Genomic DNA, 14,162 nt, shown 5'->3' with positions numbered 1-14,162 from the left:
ATTTGTCACCATTAATTAGTGACAGATACAGGCATTTAAAAAAAAGATATTCTTTTTTACCATTTTGTCATTAATATCAATAAAGTCAGAACATGATTTATTATAAATTTCCAAACATTCCTTACTGATGGAAACTATCAATATAATACCAGTAAAGTGAAAAAATGCCATGGCATGTACCACTGAAAAAAATACCATGGCACATATAACTGAAAAGAAAAAAAATACCATGGCACATACCACTGAAAAAAATACCAAGGCACATACCACTGATAAAAATACCATGGTAAACTAGTAATACTGTGACCTCTACCTGTGTCTATCCGAGTGATTTTTAAAACTGATGTCTGCATTTCCAACTAGAGAAAAAAGGTATGTCAGATTTTTTAAGCATATGGATATAGCCATGTGATGACTTCAAAACATAATGTACAGTTACACAGAGGTCTCGCTAGGATTTTAAAACTAGGAGTCCAAGACTCCCATTTTGGTAAAAATAGGAGTCCCACCAGCAAAAGTTGCAGTACCCTCCAAGAAAATGCTGAACTTTGCAGATTAGAAGAACTGTTGGTTGCCATTAATTTCCACATTCTTTATAATACTGACATGTACAACCACTTCAGCCTATTCTATGCTTCTGGTAATTCTGCACAACGACAAGTCATTTCTGTAAACATTGGACCATGTGTTTTATTTGGTTGAAAATCCAATTTGTATCAAGAAAGAACTGTCATCCTTTAATTAAGGAAAGTGATATTCATAAAGTGTACAAAAATAACCCACATTTCTATTCTAAATGAGTATAAAAATGTGATTTCTAGAATGTCAACATGAAGACCCAATCTACGACCTTCTTGAACTTGTAACCCAGAAAAACCAATTTAATATTTATCTTTTAGAATGATACAAATAAATACATTATTTAAATGATAGAATTGTTTACCTTAGAACAATGCTGTATCTCAGTCCAAGTTTCTAATTTTGCAAGAAGTTGTCCCACACCTACTTTATCGTCTGCTATCCAATATGTCAACTTGCATCTGGGACAGATTTTCAAGAAAATCAGTTGTAGTCTGTTTCTAAATTCTTTAGTAATTATTTAACCATAAACGAGATAGATGTAAACACATTATATCATATTCATTTTTGTTTCTCTTCAACATTGCAGCTTATTTTAAAAAAAAAAAAAATTAACTTTTACTATAAAAATGTACAAGATCAGTTTAGTTTGCTTAATAGCTCTTGCCATTTAGTGGCAGTGTTAGGTTGAATTCTGTAAAATCAGCTATATGACCTAGATCATTGGCTGAAATGCTGACAGAAAAAGCCTAAAGTAATGTATTTCATTTCCAGAGCCTGATGCATAAATGTTACACTTTTTCAAAGTCATGCGCAGAATAAGCCGCCATATCGCAAGTCATGAAAACATTGGGGTGGTAACACGCCTGTCCAAAATTAGTATGATTTTGAACAGAATATTCTGGTGACAACTGCCGCTTTTCAATTGGTAAGCACTGCAGAATATTATTTTCATCAATCAGTCGAATTGGGTATGCGTTTTGTGCCAATACTGGTGACCTTAGATGCGCAGGATAGCCTGACTGTGGTGTAACTCTTGTTTGTCCTGCTGGGTGAGACTGAATTTTGCCAATCCAAGGAATGGTCTTATTCCAAATACTAAGCCAGGCATCACACACTTTCTTACACTTGGCTACTGTCCCATCCAAACTATCAGTTCTAGCAGCTTCAGCATTCTTCTTAATCTTATTCAAATCTTTGTCAGTTTGCCATGTAACCCTAAAATACTTATCCAAATTTGCAAATGACATTTTGCCCCAGTCATGATGTGTCTTGATTTCGAGGTCACATGCACTACTTATTTGGCTACAATTAGAAATGAACACAATAATGGAAGCTACAGTTCTGGTGTACTCTTATAATAACCACATGCACTTCTCAGGGTCTTTTTGCCTCTGAATTCAATCATTGTAAATATCAGCACACTTTCCCACTCAAACTGCTAGCTGAAGTCTTTGAATTTGCTGCACAGCTATTGCATCTCGTTCTTTTGATGTACTCTTATAAATACATCAGGCAGATCTTAGAGTCTTTTAACCACTGAATTCTGTTGTTGTAAATATCAGCAGAGATAAAATGATCAATTAATCAGTACATTATCCCACGCAGTAGGCGGCTGAAGTAGGACTGGCAAATCTTTGAATCTGCCGCCTAGTTATTTGCATGCGCATGGAGGACTCCTGCATTGGCGATTTTCTGTGTCCCAGATAAAAAACATCTGCATAAAAATATGCCTAATTAAGTGTTTCCGAGACCTCTGGGTACATTAATATTTATGACGTTAACTGTGGTAAGATTAAGGGGCTGAAGTATGTGCATATAGCAATGATTAAAACTGATCCTGTCAATTAAGGTGAAAAACCTGAACAAAGGGATCAGTGGATGATCAGTGATATGTGTCTGGTTCAAGACTGGTCAGTAATGACGATCTGATGGATAATCCATCATCAGATTTACCCAAATGAGGCAGCTGCTCTTCTATCTACGGAAGGTGCGATTTGCTATCTCAGTCACTGGAACACAGACTTTGAGAAGGTACTGCTCTCAAATGTTTTGACTCCCATTGGAGAAGCCATTGTACCTCATATACACTGACTGTCTTCCCAAATTTGATATAGCTTCCAGACCATTTTCTTCCATTTGCACATGTTGAGACTTTCCAGTGTTCCACATCTGGTCAGACCAGAAACAACTGGAAAGCCATCCATGCAAGCACACCCTGTGTATGCTAAGCAGGTGGAATGAGTTTTCCATGTAGTCTTCCCATGTCCATACTTTGTGACAGTAGAAGCTCTGAAAGATACAAATTCATGCAAAACAAAAAAAGAAAACCCAGAACAAACAAAGGGTAGACAATACTTACCCTAGCACTGAAACTATGAAAGGGGATATATTTTAATGAAGAAATGCTTGCTATGCAGGTGCAAATTAGGCATTTAAAATCTACAATAGGACTGGATAACAATAAGCTGAAGCAAGGAATGAGGAGACAAACACTCAATTGATAAACAAAGGTAGGTGAAATGCCAAAGATATTTTAATGAGAATTTGAGACCACTAGGCCATGTGAGGCCCCATAGTAGCATGTAATGTGCGTGTGTCTGTGTATGTCTGTGTGTGTGTGCATGTAGAGAGAGAGAGAGAAAGAAAGAGAGAGTGAGTGAGAAAAAGTGTCATTGTTTCTTTTACCTCTTGAACAACTCCTTAAGCTTCACTTCCTTGTCTTGCAGCTTTTTGTTGGAAATGGCTTTGGTGCTTTCCTTTACCAGTGAGTCAACCTATTATCAAAAATTAATTTTGAAGGAAAAGATATTTCTTTAATAACAGACTCATAATACACCATATCTTATGAGTATAACCACTGCATTGCATTCCAGACATCCTAAACTAAAACTTTAGCAACAAAGGCTGGATAAGTGGATATTCAGTGGCACTATTTTGTTTAGGACCAAGAAAACCTTAGGATGAATTTGTGTATAAAGTGTTATGTATATTTAATTTGTATTTTATGCTTGACCTATGTCTGTAATTGAGGGTAGGAGTATGGGCCAAACTGACTAATGTAATTTTTTAACAATATGTTTACTTGGATTTGAGATTAGGTCCTTGAATATTCCCTTGGAAATAATATTGTCTACCTCATTTTGTTTATAAATTTGATGGGAAAATGACCCACATCCTGGTCATTTTGTCATGTCATAGATCAGGTGACAGTCTGTATATAATGGACTATGTGGGCAATCATTGGTTCCTAATTTAATATCAGTCTAGTGGAATCACTTTTAGTTGTGTTCAGTTTTAATTGGAGATTAATCATTTATTTTAATTTATCATCGGAATCATAAAGTGCTCATTAACTTTTAGACTAAAACATTGGGTTGGGATTATTGAGGACTCATTCAAAGACATTCGGAATTATATCAATGTGATACAACAGGAGTATTGGTACATCAGCACATTCAAGATTCTTGGAATTCATTTGGAACATTCTATAGTTTTGAATTTGTAATAGAACATTAAGGATTATTTGGGTTTTAATTCACAATACTTAAATTTTCACTTTGTATTCAAGGAAAATACCATGTTTCTTGAATTTTTTCAAAACATGTTGGTTTTGTTTCTTTTTTTAACTAAGTTTAGGACCACAGAGTCATAATAAAAATCTCATTGCAATCCTTCATGTCACTTAGAACAAGCAGCTAAATGATACATGGATAATGGGCCAGTAAAGCAATAAATTGGTGAATGAAAAGTGTCAAGTAGTTACCCTTTGGTACCATTTAAAATCATAAGTGAGAACCAGAAAATGACATCAGTATTTTCTTTTTGCAAGTACTGCATATATGACATGTTAAGGTAATAACATATTGCAGATGCAGTATTCAATCACAGCAAAATCTCTTTTTAATCTGTGAAACTTTGGGTTCCTACATTAAGTTGCCATCTTATATGTGACTAGCCTATCATCCATCTTGTCAGTGATCTGTGTAATACAAGACAGTCAACCTCAGCTAATGATAGAGATCTGCAAATATGGGCTTGTAGACATAATGAGACAATTCAGTGGCAATAAAATTGCTGTCAATACATGCAGATATAGCTAAGACTTTATTCTTATAAACTATCATAAAAAATGGATGATTAAGGTCCTGCATTATTAAATTTTGTAGCCATTACATTTTTAGATATATGGTTTTGAGAACTCCAAATAGTGAATTTTAATGACTGACCCAAGGCTAAATCAGATGACTGACTGTTGACAGAAATATCAGACAAATCTATCTATATTATTAAATATAACCAGATTCAGTCTTATAATTACTTTTACTTTTTTTGCTTATCTTTATTTCTACAATTCAATGATTAATGCTCAGAGTCTCTGTGTCTAAGAAATTTTAAGATCACCAAATTTTAAAATTCAGATAAACTCAAATTTGAAATGAACACTAAATTACCAAATATACTTTTGATAACCAGATAATAAAAAATTATTCCACACAATAAAAAAAAGGTATTTATTTGCTCAAATAATCAATGCATTCATGACCATAGGTAAAACATGTTTGCATTATTCCTTCATGTATGAAGAAGTGCCCAGGCAGTGGCCATACATTCAGTATGTCTGGCACATTAACAATTGAAGCAGAAATTGTTTTTCCTAGGCCTTGCATATTTCATATCATTATATGGCAGAGGTTGGAGAAGGGACATATAAGTAGTTATGCTCAAAATATTTTGGAAAATGCATTTTCAAAATGCATTTTCAGTGGATAATATTAACTTTTTTGTAATATCATGATCTTTTTATTACATACTTACATTTTTTCCCCACAAACACTAACATATTATGCCAGGAGCTGCAAATCTAAAAATAACCTGTCCTCCAAAAAATTTCCAACTTTTGGTGATCAACAGTTTTCTCCTCAAAAAAGGGGACTTGGCTAAAATGTAAAGCTTGGAAACATGTTTTATAATACCTTAAACAAAATAAATGCTAAGGTATTCATACATTTGTACACTTAAATAAAAATAGACATTTACAAGATGAATTCAAATTATTTCCCATGTACAGTAATTTGGGGTTAATCATCTCCGATTTTGCATCCGAATTTACATCTCTTTGATTCACTCCCAAATAGAATCACAATATGGGTGAATATCAAAAACAAAATGCATGTTACTATCCAATGTTTCAATGTCACACATCCTTGATCCTAAAACGATAGTAGTAAATTAAAGATTGAGATTATACTTAATGAAAACCTCATCAAGATCATGAAGGGGTTAAGTCATATTTATAACTAAGTTGGTGATAGCAACCACCAAAGTAGTAGCCCAGAAGTTTATACCTCTTAAGCTGGTGATCAGTGCTTTAAAATTATATATCTGGTGATTAAACAGTTATAAACTTGTTGTATAGTGTGCCAATTTTGGTCCAAAAGTTGGTATACTTTTGAAGTGTAACTTATTTTCGAGTCCATAAGAATCATGTCATCAAATGGAAATTTCATTTCTCTAAAAACTTCAAAACTCAAAAACTTAACATTATTTTTACTTTGGTAATATATGTTTCTGAGGCAGCTTATTAAATTTTCAAGAACAATCCTAAATGATACGTGATAACTAGTTGTGAATAGGAGTGAGATCTGGGGCGGAAACATCCATGAAGCTGACTTACTTTGGTACACCACATATTGAACATGCCATTTCATTTTCATGTCAAATTTGGCACTAGCATGTTTCAAATATAAAAATGGACTTGGCTATTTTCTTCAATCTTTGTTTCATGTTCACCACCAAACAGATACATGATATACCAAAATTCACAACTTCCAGCATGCCTTTAGCACTGTTTGTGCAGCGCTAATATATTCTGGTACTACTTCCAGTATGTTGTCTGTCATTGCCTCTTCTGTCTTGAAAAACAGCCTTACACACTTAGCTGAAAATTCAATTTCAAGTAAAGCTCAACAGTTAAAATTGTTAAAAATATGTTAAGAAAGGTTTCACAAATATATGTGCAGATCATGTATTTGGCCAACTAAGGGGTTTAAATTTAATTTGAAGATTATGTCTTTCTTTTGCTTATCTTGAAATGTGCAGTAAGTTATAATGAGGCCAGATACACAAGATTTGTGGTATCTGTTTTGTATAAATACATGTACCCATAATTCTATGCAAAATGTTACCACATGGTCACTGGGTATGGTGCAAAAAAAAAACCTGTTTTGATCTCCAGATCCAAGGTTGCTGGAGACAGTTTTGTAAATTAGTCAGGCCTGTGGAAAATTTCTTAACTTAAGGCAGTAGTGTGACTTTTTGAGTTATTATTGCTTAATAATTAAAGATATGGATATATTTGTTAATTTGGTCTTTCCAGCTTGTGCTGTTCCTTAAACTAACATGAGGCATGTACACCTCATGCAGTCACTGCACAGTATGAAGCCAGTGAAATACCAATAGTCAGTTAGGAAGCAGAGCTTGCCACTTACAGCAGTTGACATCTTGGTTCCTTTCAAGTAGAATATCTCAAAAAGTACCTGGATGACAAACATTTTGAATTGCATCAAGCTGTTAAGTTGACAATGTTTTTCAAAATTATCAACCAGGGCAAGGGCTTGTCTTTGCACGGTGAACATCACATGCAGTGTTTTATCTGCCCACATGTCATGCATCAAATGCAAAGGCTTTTCTGACTTGATGCACAAAATTAGTCACCAGTACGTAAATTGATGCACCCCAATGTTACGTTTTACTCATTAACAAAAAAACAAATGTTCAATCTAAAAGTCGTCGCCAGTAGATAAACTGACACACCCCAATATTATGTTTTGTTGATTAAAACAAAATTAAGGTTTCGTCTAACTACTTTTATGGCTAGATTACAACTCTCCCAGATGGAAAACATGCGCACATCAGTTTCTTATGCTAATGTTATCAAAACAAGACTGAGTGTGGAGCCTAGAACTGACCTTATGTGACCTGCAACTGTCACATCATTTGTAGCAACAGGATGTTAGAACTGTATAATCACCATACCCAAGAAAGAGGTGGAAAATAAACACATGATTTTAAAGTGATTCTCATGAGAAACTATTATTATATGCACACCTCTGTCATGCAATGATGCAACAATTTCCATTCGCTCAATTTTATGCCTTGCGTTGTTCCAATATACTGTTAGCATTCGACTGAAAATGGCATCCAAGCCAAAGTGATTAAAATAGAACCAAAACAAACAAAATTATCATTTGGATCACATTTATGCCTGACCGATGATAACAGCATTCAGAGGTCTCACTATGATTTTAAGACTAGGAGTCCAGGACTATTATTTCTGAACAAACAGAGTCCCAGCAGCAAAATTTGCAGTCCTCCACCAGAAGCATATTGGGCATACTTGACGTGGCTAAATTTCCAGATGAGTAGAACCAGTGGTTGCCACTGAGTTTAATTTTCTAAATTTTTTACACCACTGGCATATAACTCTTGTTTGCCCATTAAAGTGAGAGTGAATTATGTCAGGCCAGGGAAACTTCTTACTCCATGCACTAAGCTATGTATCACAGATAGTGTTCCATGTGAAATATGAGTTCTAGCAACTTCTAGCACTCCGTTGAATCTCATTTAACAATCTTCACCAATTTTCCCCAAAATACTTATCCAAATTTGTAAACAGCATTTTGTCTAACTCTCAACATGTCTTGATTTCAAGATCACATGCACTGCTTATTCGGCTACCCTTGATAATGAACACAACAATGAAAGGTAAAGGTGGCGCTCTACAGTTTCGCATTTTGCATAGGGTTAGGACTTTAAATAAATAGAATTTCCCCGGCTTTCCTCACTGGTTATACTGGCTATTTAAAAAAGACCTTGTATATCTTAGGTATAATTAAAAGAACCTTTAATTCCCTTTATTTTGGTGTATGATTGATGGGTGTACTATGGGTTATAGAGTATACAGCTTGGCCTTACTTCAAATGTGCACCTTTCAAAAATGTGCTAGCTCTACTTGGTCATTTTCACTTCCTGAACTTAAGAGGTAAATTGTATAAAAAAAGAGCTGATAACTTTTTTTACATTTTATATATTTGGTAATTCATTCATTGCACTTTCAGAAGCTGGTATTGTCTAGTCTGGCAAAATTTATTTTCCCTATTTTAATAGCTGCTATGTATAGTGTACTTTAAACTAATTCAGGCTGATTTTTTAACACAAGGGAGCAGTCATTTTAGTTAGCAGTGTGCTTAAATCATGTAAAATTTCCAAAAGTACAATATCCAAAGAAATATCATCCACATTACATTAATGTAGCATATAGGTATGCCAACATTCTCTCCATTGTGCATGTTTTAAATGCGAACTACTTCACCTTACATACGTCACTCTCTCAAAAGTACATATTAACTGGTGAACGCCCCCAGAGTTGTTCATTTGATGTACTCTTACACAAAAGTACATCACTGAATCTTTATGCCCCTGAATTCAGTCATTGTAAATACTGGTACATTTTCTCACCACTTTGCAGCTAGTCAAGTCTTTTAACTTGCCACCAAGCTATTGGGTCATGTTCTTCAAATGTACTCTTACAATGACAACATGTACATTTGGGGGTCTTTCAGCCACTGAATTTTCTCAATGTAAATATCAGCACAGCTAAAATATCATTTGATCAACACATTTTCCCACTCAGCAGATGGTTGAAGCATGACTGCAAGTCCTTGAATTTGCCATCAAGCAAATGTGTGCACATGGAAGATTCCTGTATATTAAGTGATTTTCTGTGTCCCAGGTAAAAAGATTGCATCGACATATGCATTTCCAAGACCTCTGTCAGTATTGTTATCAAACCAGTAGAATCTTCATCATCCAAAGATGAGGTAAAATGTAGTTTGTGCAGCACTAGTTGAAAACACAACTGTCAACATTTTCAAAAAGTCGAGTGAAGACTGTGACAGTTAAGATGCCTTTATATCTTGCCAAATATGTACAAAGGCTTAAAAAACCACCAAGACCAAATGTGCAAAACACAATAACTTTCAGAACAGTACACTAGCAAGGAATGCTGTGTTGCCAGAACACACACTGCTGATTGACGGTCCACAACACCGGGCAGATTTGAATGAAGGGTTACAAAAACATTCTTCCAAACAAGACATAGCAGTGAAAGTACAACTTAAGAGTATACATTGGCTGAGTCTAGAAGACATCCCTTGTTTTAAAATACAAATGTCTTCTTAATTTAATATATGACTTAGTGGCTAAAGAAACTGACACCATTGGTATTTTGTAGGATTCAGTCAATCAATATGACTCAGCTACTACATGTTCAGAGTTATTGGAGCACCTATCAAACACTGTTGAGGATAGTCTTATATGTGACATGCAACATTCGTCATTTGTGATGGCAGTAGCAGAAGAAAGTACTGGCATAGCCCACAATAAAAGCCGTGTCATATATGCTCAGATTATGTCTGATGACATGAAACCTTCAACAAGAATTTTAACAAATATATAATGTTCAGATGCTTCTGGCAAGGGAATTGCCAAATTGGCTTTAGTTACATTATAGAACTAATATTTTATTGTGTATTTGAACAATGTAATTATATTTTAAAAACAACAGAAAACCGATCATTGGCTAGAATAAGACTCATAGGTTTGGATTTTGACTCAGTTTTTTGCCTTGATGAGTCAAATGACTTACATGAAGCCATTTGTAGATAAAACACTGCACACGCTCTAAAAATGGACTTCAGACATGAGAAATGCATGTATAAATTTGGGGTTGAGATGCATCAACTTTTTATGCAATCACTTTCCACTGACTTGTCAGGACAAGTTGATGGCATTCTTATGGTGTGCTTTATTATACCTATCCAAAATTATGGACCTTTTTTTTACCTCATTCATGTGTTTTATTTTTTAAATGAATCTGTATATCAGGCAGGTGTATGCAACATTAAATTTATCAATAAAAACTGTCCCTTGCACCATAATGTTTTTTTTTTCAAATTCATATTAGAGTTATCCCCACCTCGCATGAGCATAAATTTTATTGATAAAAACGAAATTGTTGCAGCATAACGATTTCTCCTTATTCTGGGATATGGAGATAGATGCAACAATATCTGATAAACTGCAACAAAACCCGGACACTGTAAGGATTGACAGATTGAGAGTTCGTAGACCATACAAGTCGGTAGACCATAACACTTAACAGATGTCAGCATGAATAGACTTGTTCTTTTCGAATTTCTGTTGATTACCTTTTTCTTCAGCTGATCACCATCTTCTGTGGCCTTTTCAAGTGGGCCGACTTCTTTTCCCATCCTAAATATATATCTGTCAGCACATATACACCAATACGACGGCTATTCACAAGTTAAAAAATGGTTTTTCTTTACAAATCAACGCGAATTAATACCAAGGCCGCCATTTTTAAACAAACATGATGTCCTCTTACTATTTTATTATTATGTAGTTGTAAATGTGTGCAATAATTTTGCTAATAAATTAATTGAAATAAAAGAAACTAATTTAATTATTAGTCATTTTTGCTATTCATAAGATGTCTGTTATTATTTTATCACATTTGAAATAAAGATGCATGCTATTACGAACATATAGCATAGTCGAAATGATCAGTGAATCCGATTCCTTTGCAACAATGTTATCATGCGCCAATCGGAATGTCGCTCGGCCATTTCCGTTAAAGTCGAAAAGGAAACCGCGGATGTAATACGTCATCATTGATAACTATATCATGAACTACTTTAATTCGCGATGAACTATATGGCTGCCAATGGAGACAAAATCCCAATCGGAACAATATCATCCTTTGCTGACGTAACAAACGTTATGGGGGCGCTCACCACTTATTATATTCTTTTCAGAGAGTGACGTATGTAAGGTGAAGTTGTTTGCATTTAAAACATGCACAGTGGAGAGAATGTTGGCATACCTATATGCTACTTTTATGTGGCTGACATTTCCTTGGATATTGTACTTTTGGAAATTGTAAATGATCTAAGCACACTGCTAACTAAACTGACTGTTGCATTGTACTCCAAAAATCAGCCTGAATTTGTCCAAAGTACACTATCCTTAGCAGCTATTAAACTAGAGAAAATGAATTTTTGCCAGACTTGACAATACCAGCTTCTGAAAGTGCAGCGAATGAATAACCAAATATATAAAATGTCAAAAAAAAGTTATCGGCTCTTTTTTTAAAATACAATTGACCTCTGAAGTTCAGGAAGAGAAAATGACCCAAGTGGAGCTAGCACTTTTTTGAAAGATGCACATCTGGGATAAGACCAAGCTGTATACTCCATAACCCATATTACACATATCAATCATACACTAAAATAAAGGAATTTAATGTTCTTTGAACTATACCTAAGATACACAGTGTCTTTTTTAAATTGCATAACAAGTGAAGAAAGCCGGGGAAATTATTTTTCTTTAAAATTCTAACCTATGCAAAATACGGAACTGTAGAGCGCCACCTACGCACTACACCAGAGGCGAATCACCAAACAGCTCCTATAGCTGTGTAATCATACAACCACTTCTGGGGTTATTTCACTACTTGAAATAAACAAACAATTTTACAATTGCTACGCCTCCTATCGAAACAGCGCTCTGTAAAGCAGAGAAATAGTCGACTAGGATGAAAAAGACTAATGTTGATCCGTGTACCAGGTGTACTTTTATGGGGATGAAATAAGCTTTGTTGTATGGTGACTAAACATAAAACACAAGTCCACTTCCATTTGCCCTTAATTATTATGTGCCATCCTGGAAGAGCGATATTATTTAATTTTCAAAAATGAATAAAACGTGAAAGTAGTAATACTGTCAATCTAAGGGTGCAAACAGCAGCATATTTTGTCGTGTCCAGCGTGACTCGCAACAACTAACTGTGGCGTATGAGCTAAGCTCGCAATAAATTGCTGCCTGCTCAGGTCCGGAAGGCGAAGGCAACAAAGTAGAGAAAATATTGAGACAATGTCTGCCATTGGAAATAAGTGCCATAAAATAAAATTGTACAGGAACAGTTATTAAAAAAAGAGAACTAGAGAGAATTATTCTGACTTTGATGGGAGTGTTCAAATTGTGTCTGCTAGAAAAAGTTAATCCTGAATGGCTAAGCTAAATGAGGGTTTCTATGTTCCCAGACGAAATGCAAGGTTTCAAGCAATCATCCTCGTGAAATTAGTATGTCTAGGTTTTTATAGAAGCCAGAATTTAACTCCGAGAAATAGTAGATATTTCTTATTAAATACATTGTCCAAGGGACGGGGATCTGGAAGAATGTGAGCGACCGGGAGAGAAAGAGAGAGAGAGAGAGATTCGGCTGCATAGAACGAGCGAGTCTAGAAAAGGCATCGGGGTATTGACTCAACTGCATGCAAGATGTTCAATAATTAATTTTTTAAAAATTATTTGTTGAATTTATTTGTTTTAAATTTCATACTTCGATTTTCCTTGAAATCAGAAGTGAATAGTTGATTCATTGTCTTGAATGTTATACGATTCATGCATTTTAAGGATGCCATATAATATTTCATAGATATGAATGTGTTCATATATAGTGGTTTGTATGTAATATAGATCATTCATTGTAGGAATTTCATCTATTACTCTGACAAGAATTGTGAGAATTAATGTATCGGTCTTAAGTGATAGGTAGCATGTATGGAAATAATTATCACTATGTCAGTGAACCGCTAGTTAGTAAGTAATGAAGTTAAGACAAGATGTGAAGTCTATTAGTTTATATGTGTATTTAAGATGTGAATTCTCTTAACCGAAAAAAAATCGGTTTGTGTCGACCGACATCGTTCAGCTAGTAATCGATTGCCCAAAATGAGAGGTAATAGCTTATCTAAGAGGCCTAGTTATGTCGTGGCTGAGCTAGGAATGTCGAGTAGACGCTAGAGGGACATTAATTTTATGGTGATAAGGGTGTGTGTATCAGGTTGCAAATTGACCACATTAGCTTGGTTCTGTTGAATTACTATAAGACGATATCTGACGTAAAAACTGTGAATATTGTTCGATCTTAAGATAGAGAGACAGACAGACACAGACAGAGAGAAGGAAAAGAAATACGGCAACGCTGACTTTTCACCAACAGTGATTCGGAAAGGACCAGAAGCAACCGGGTTATACTAACATGCAGGCAAATTGACTTCGTTCATTCGCTCGATTTTATGATGAAATTTGTTTTTATTGATATAACAACGCATAGCATATGACACAGAAATATTTCTTTTCATTATGCTTGTTGTGCTGACCTCCAACTAACCCGTTAAATTTTATTTTATCCATGCTTAATGATTGTTATAAAACAATAAATTTACTGTTGCGTGTGATGCTCGATTGATAATGTATCTTGGATATATCTATTGTGATTCATCATCGACTCCGAAGACATTAATTCTTCCTGTTAACAGGAGATTGTTTTGTTTTTCATTTTTTTAAAAATTTGATTCTCTGCAATAGGAAAGTCAATCCCGTTAAAGTTTAGATTGTTAACATGACAAATATAATTCGATACTCGATAATTATGA

At 34.7% G+C, this 14,162-nt stretch overlaps 1 protein-coding gene across 4 annotated transcripts in view; it reads right to left on the bottom strand.

Annotated features, from left to right (window-relative positions):
- Nucleotides 1-11,026, bottom strand: part of LOC149804986 (nephrocystin-1-like) — a 147,324-nt gene extending 136,298 nt beyond the window's left edge. For all 4 annotated transcript variants that reach the window (XM_089946244.1, XM_089946229.1, XM_089946251.1 and 1 more), the window contains exons 1-2: nt 10,851-11,026; nt 3,268-3,356 (exon numbers count right to left, since the gene is read on the bottom strand). In XM_089946244.1, coding sequence (XP_089802370.1) covers nt 3,268-3,356; nt 10,851-10,913 — 152 coding nt within the window. In that variant the 5' untranslated portion in view covers nt 10,914-11,026. The remainder of the gene's footprint in view (nt 1-3,267; nt 3,357-10,850) is intronic.
- Nucleotides 11,027-14,162: the final 3,136 nt, after the last annotated feature.

This window comes from Sinohyriopsis cumingii, chromosome 2 (assembly GCF_028554795.1).
Source record: "Sinohyriopsis cumingii isolate HCF-2022 chromosome 2, ASM2855479v2, whole genome shotgun sequence".
NCBI classification, from domain to species: domain Eukaryota; kingdom Metazoa; phylum Mollusca; class Bivalvia; order Unionida; family Unionidae; genus Sinohyriopsis; species Sinohyriopsis cumingii.
This window is presented reverse-complemented; position numbering and strand designations above follow the sequence as displayed.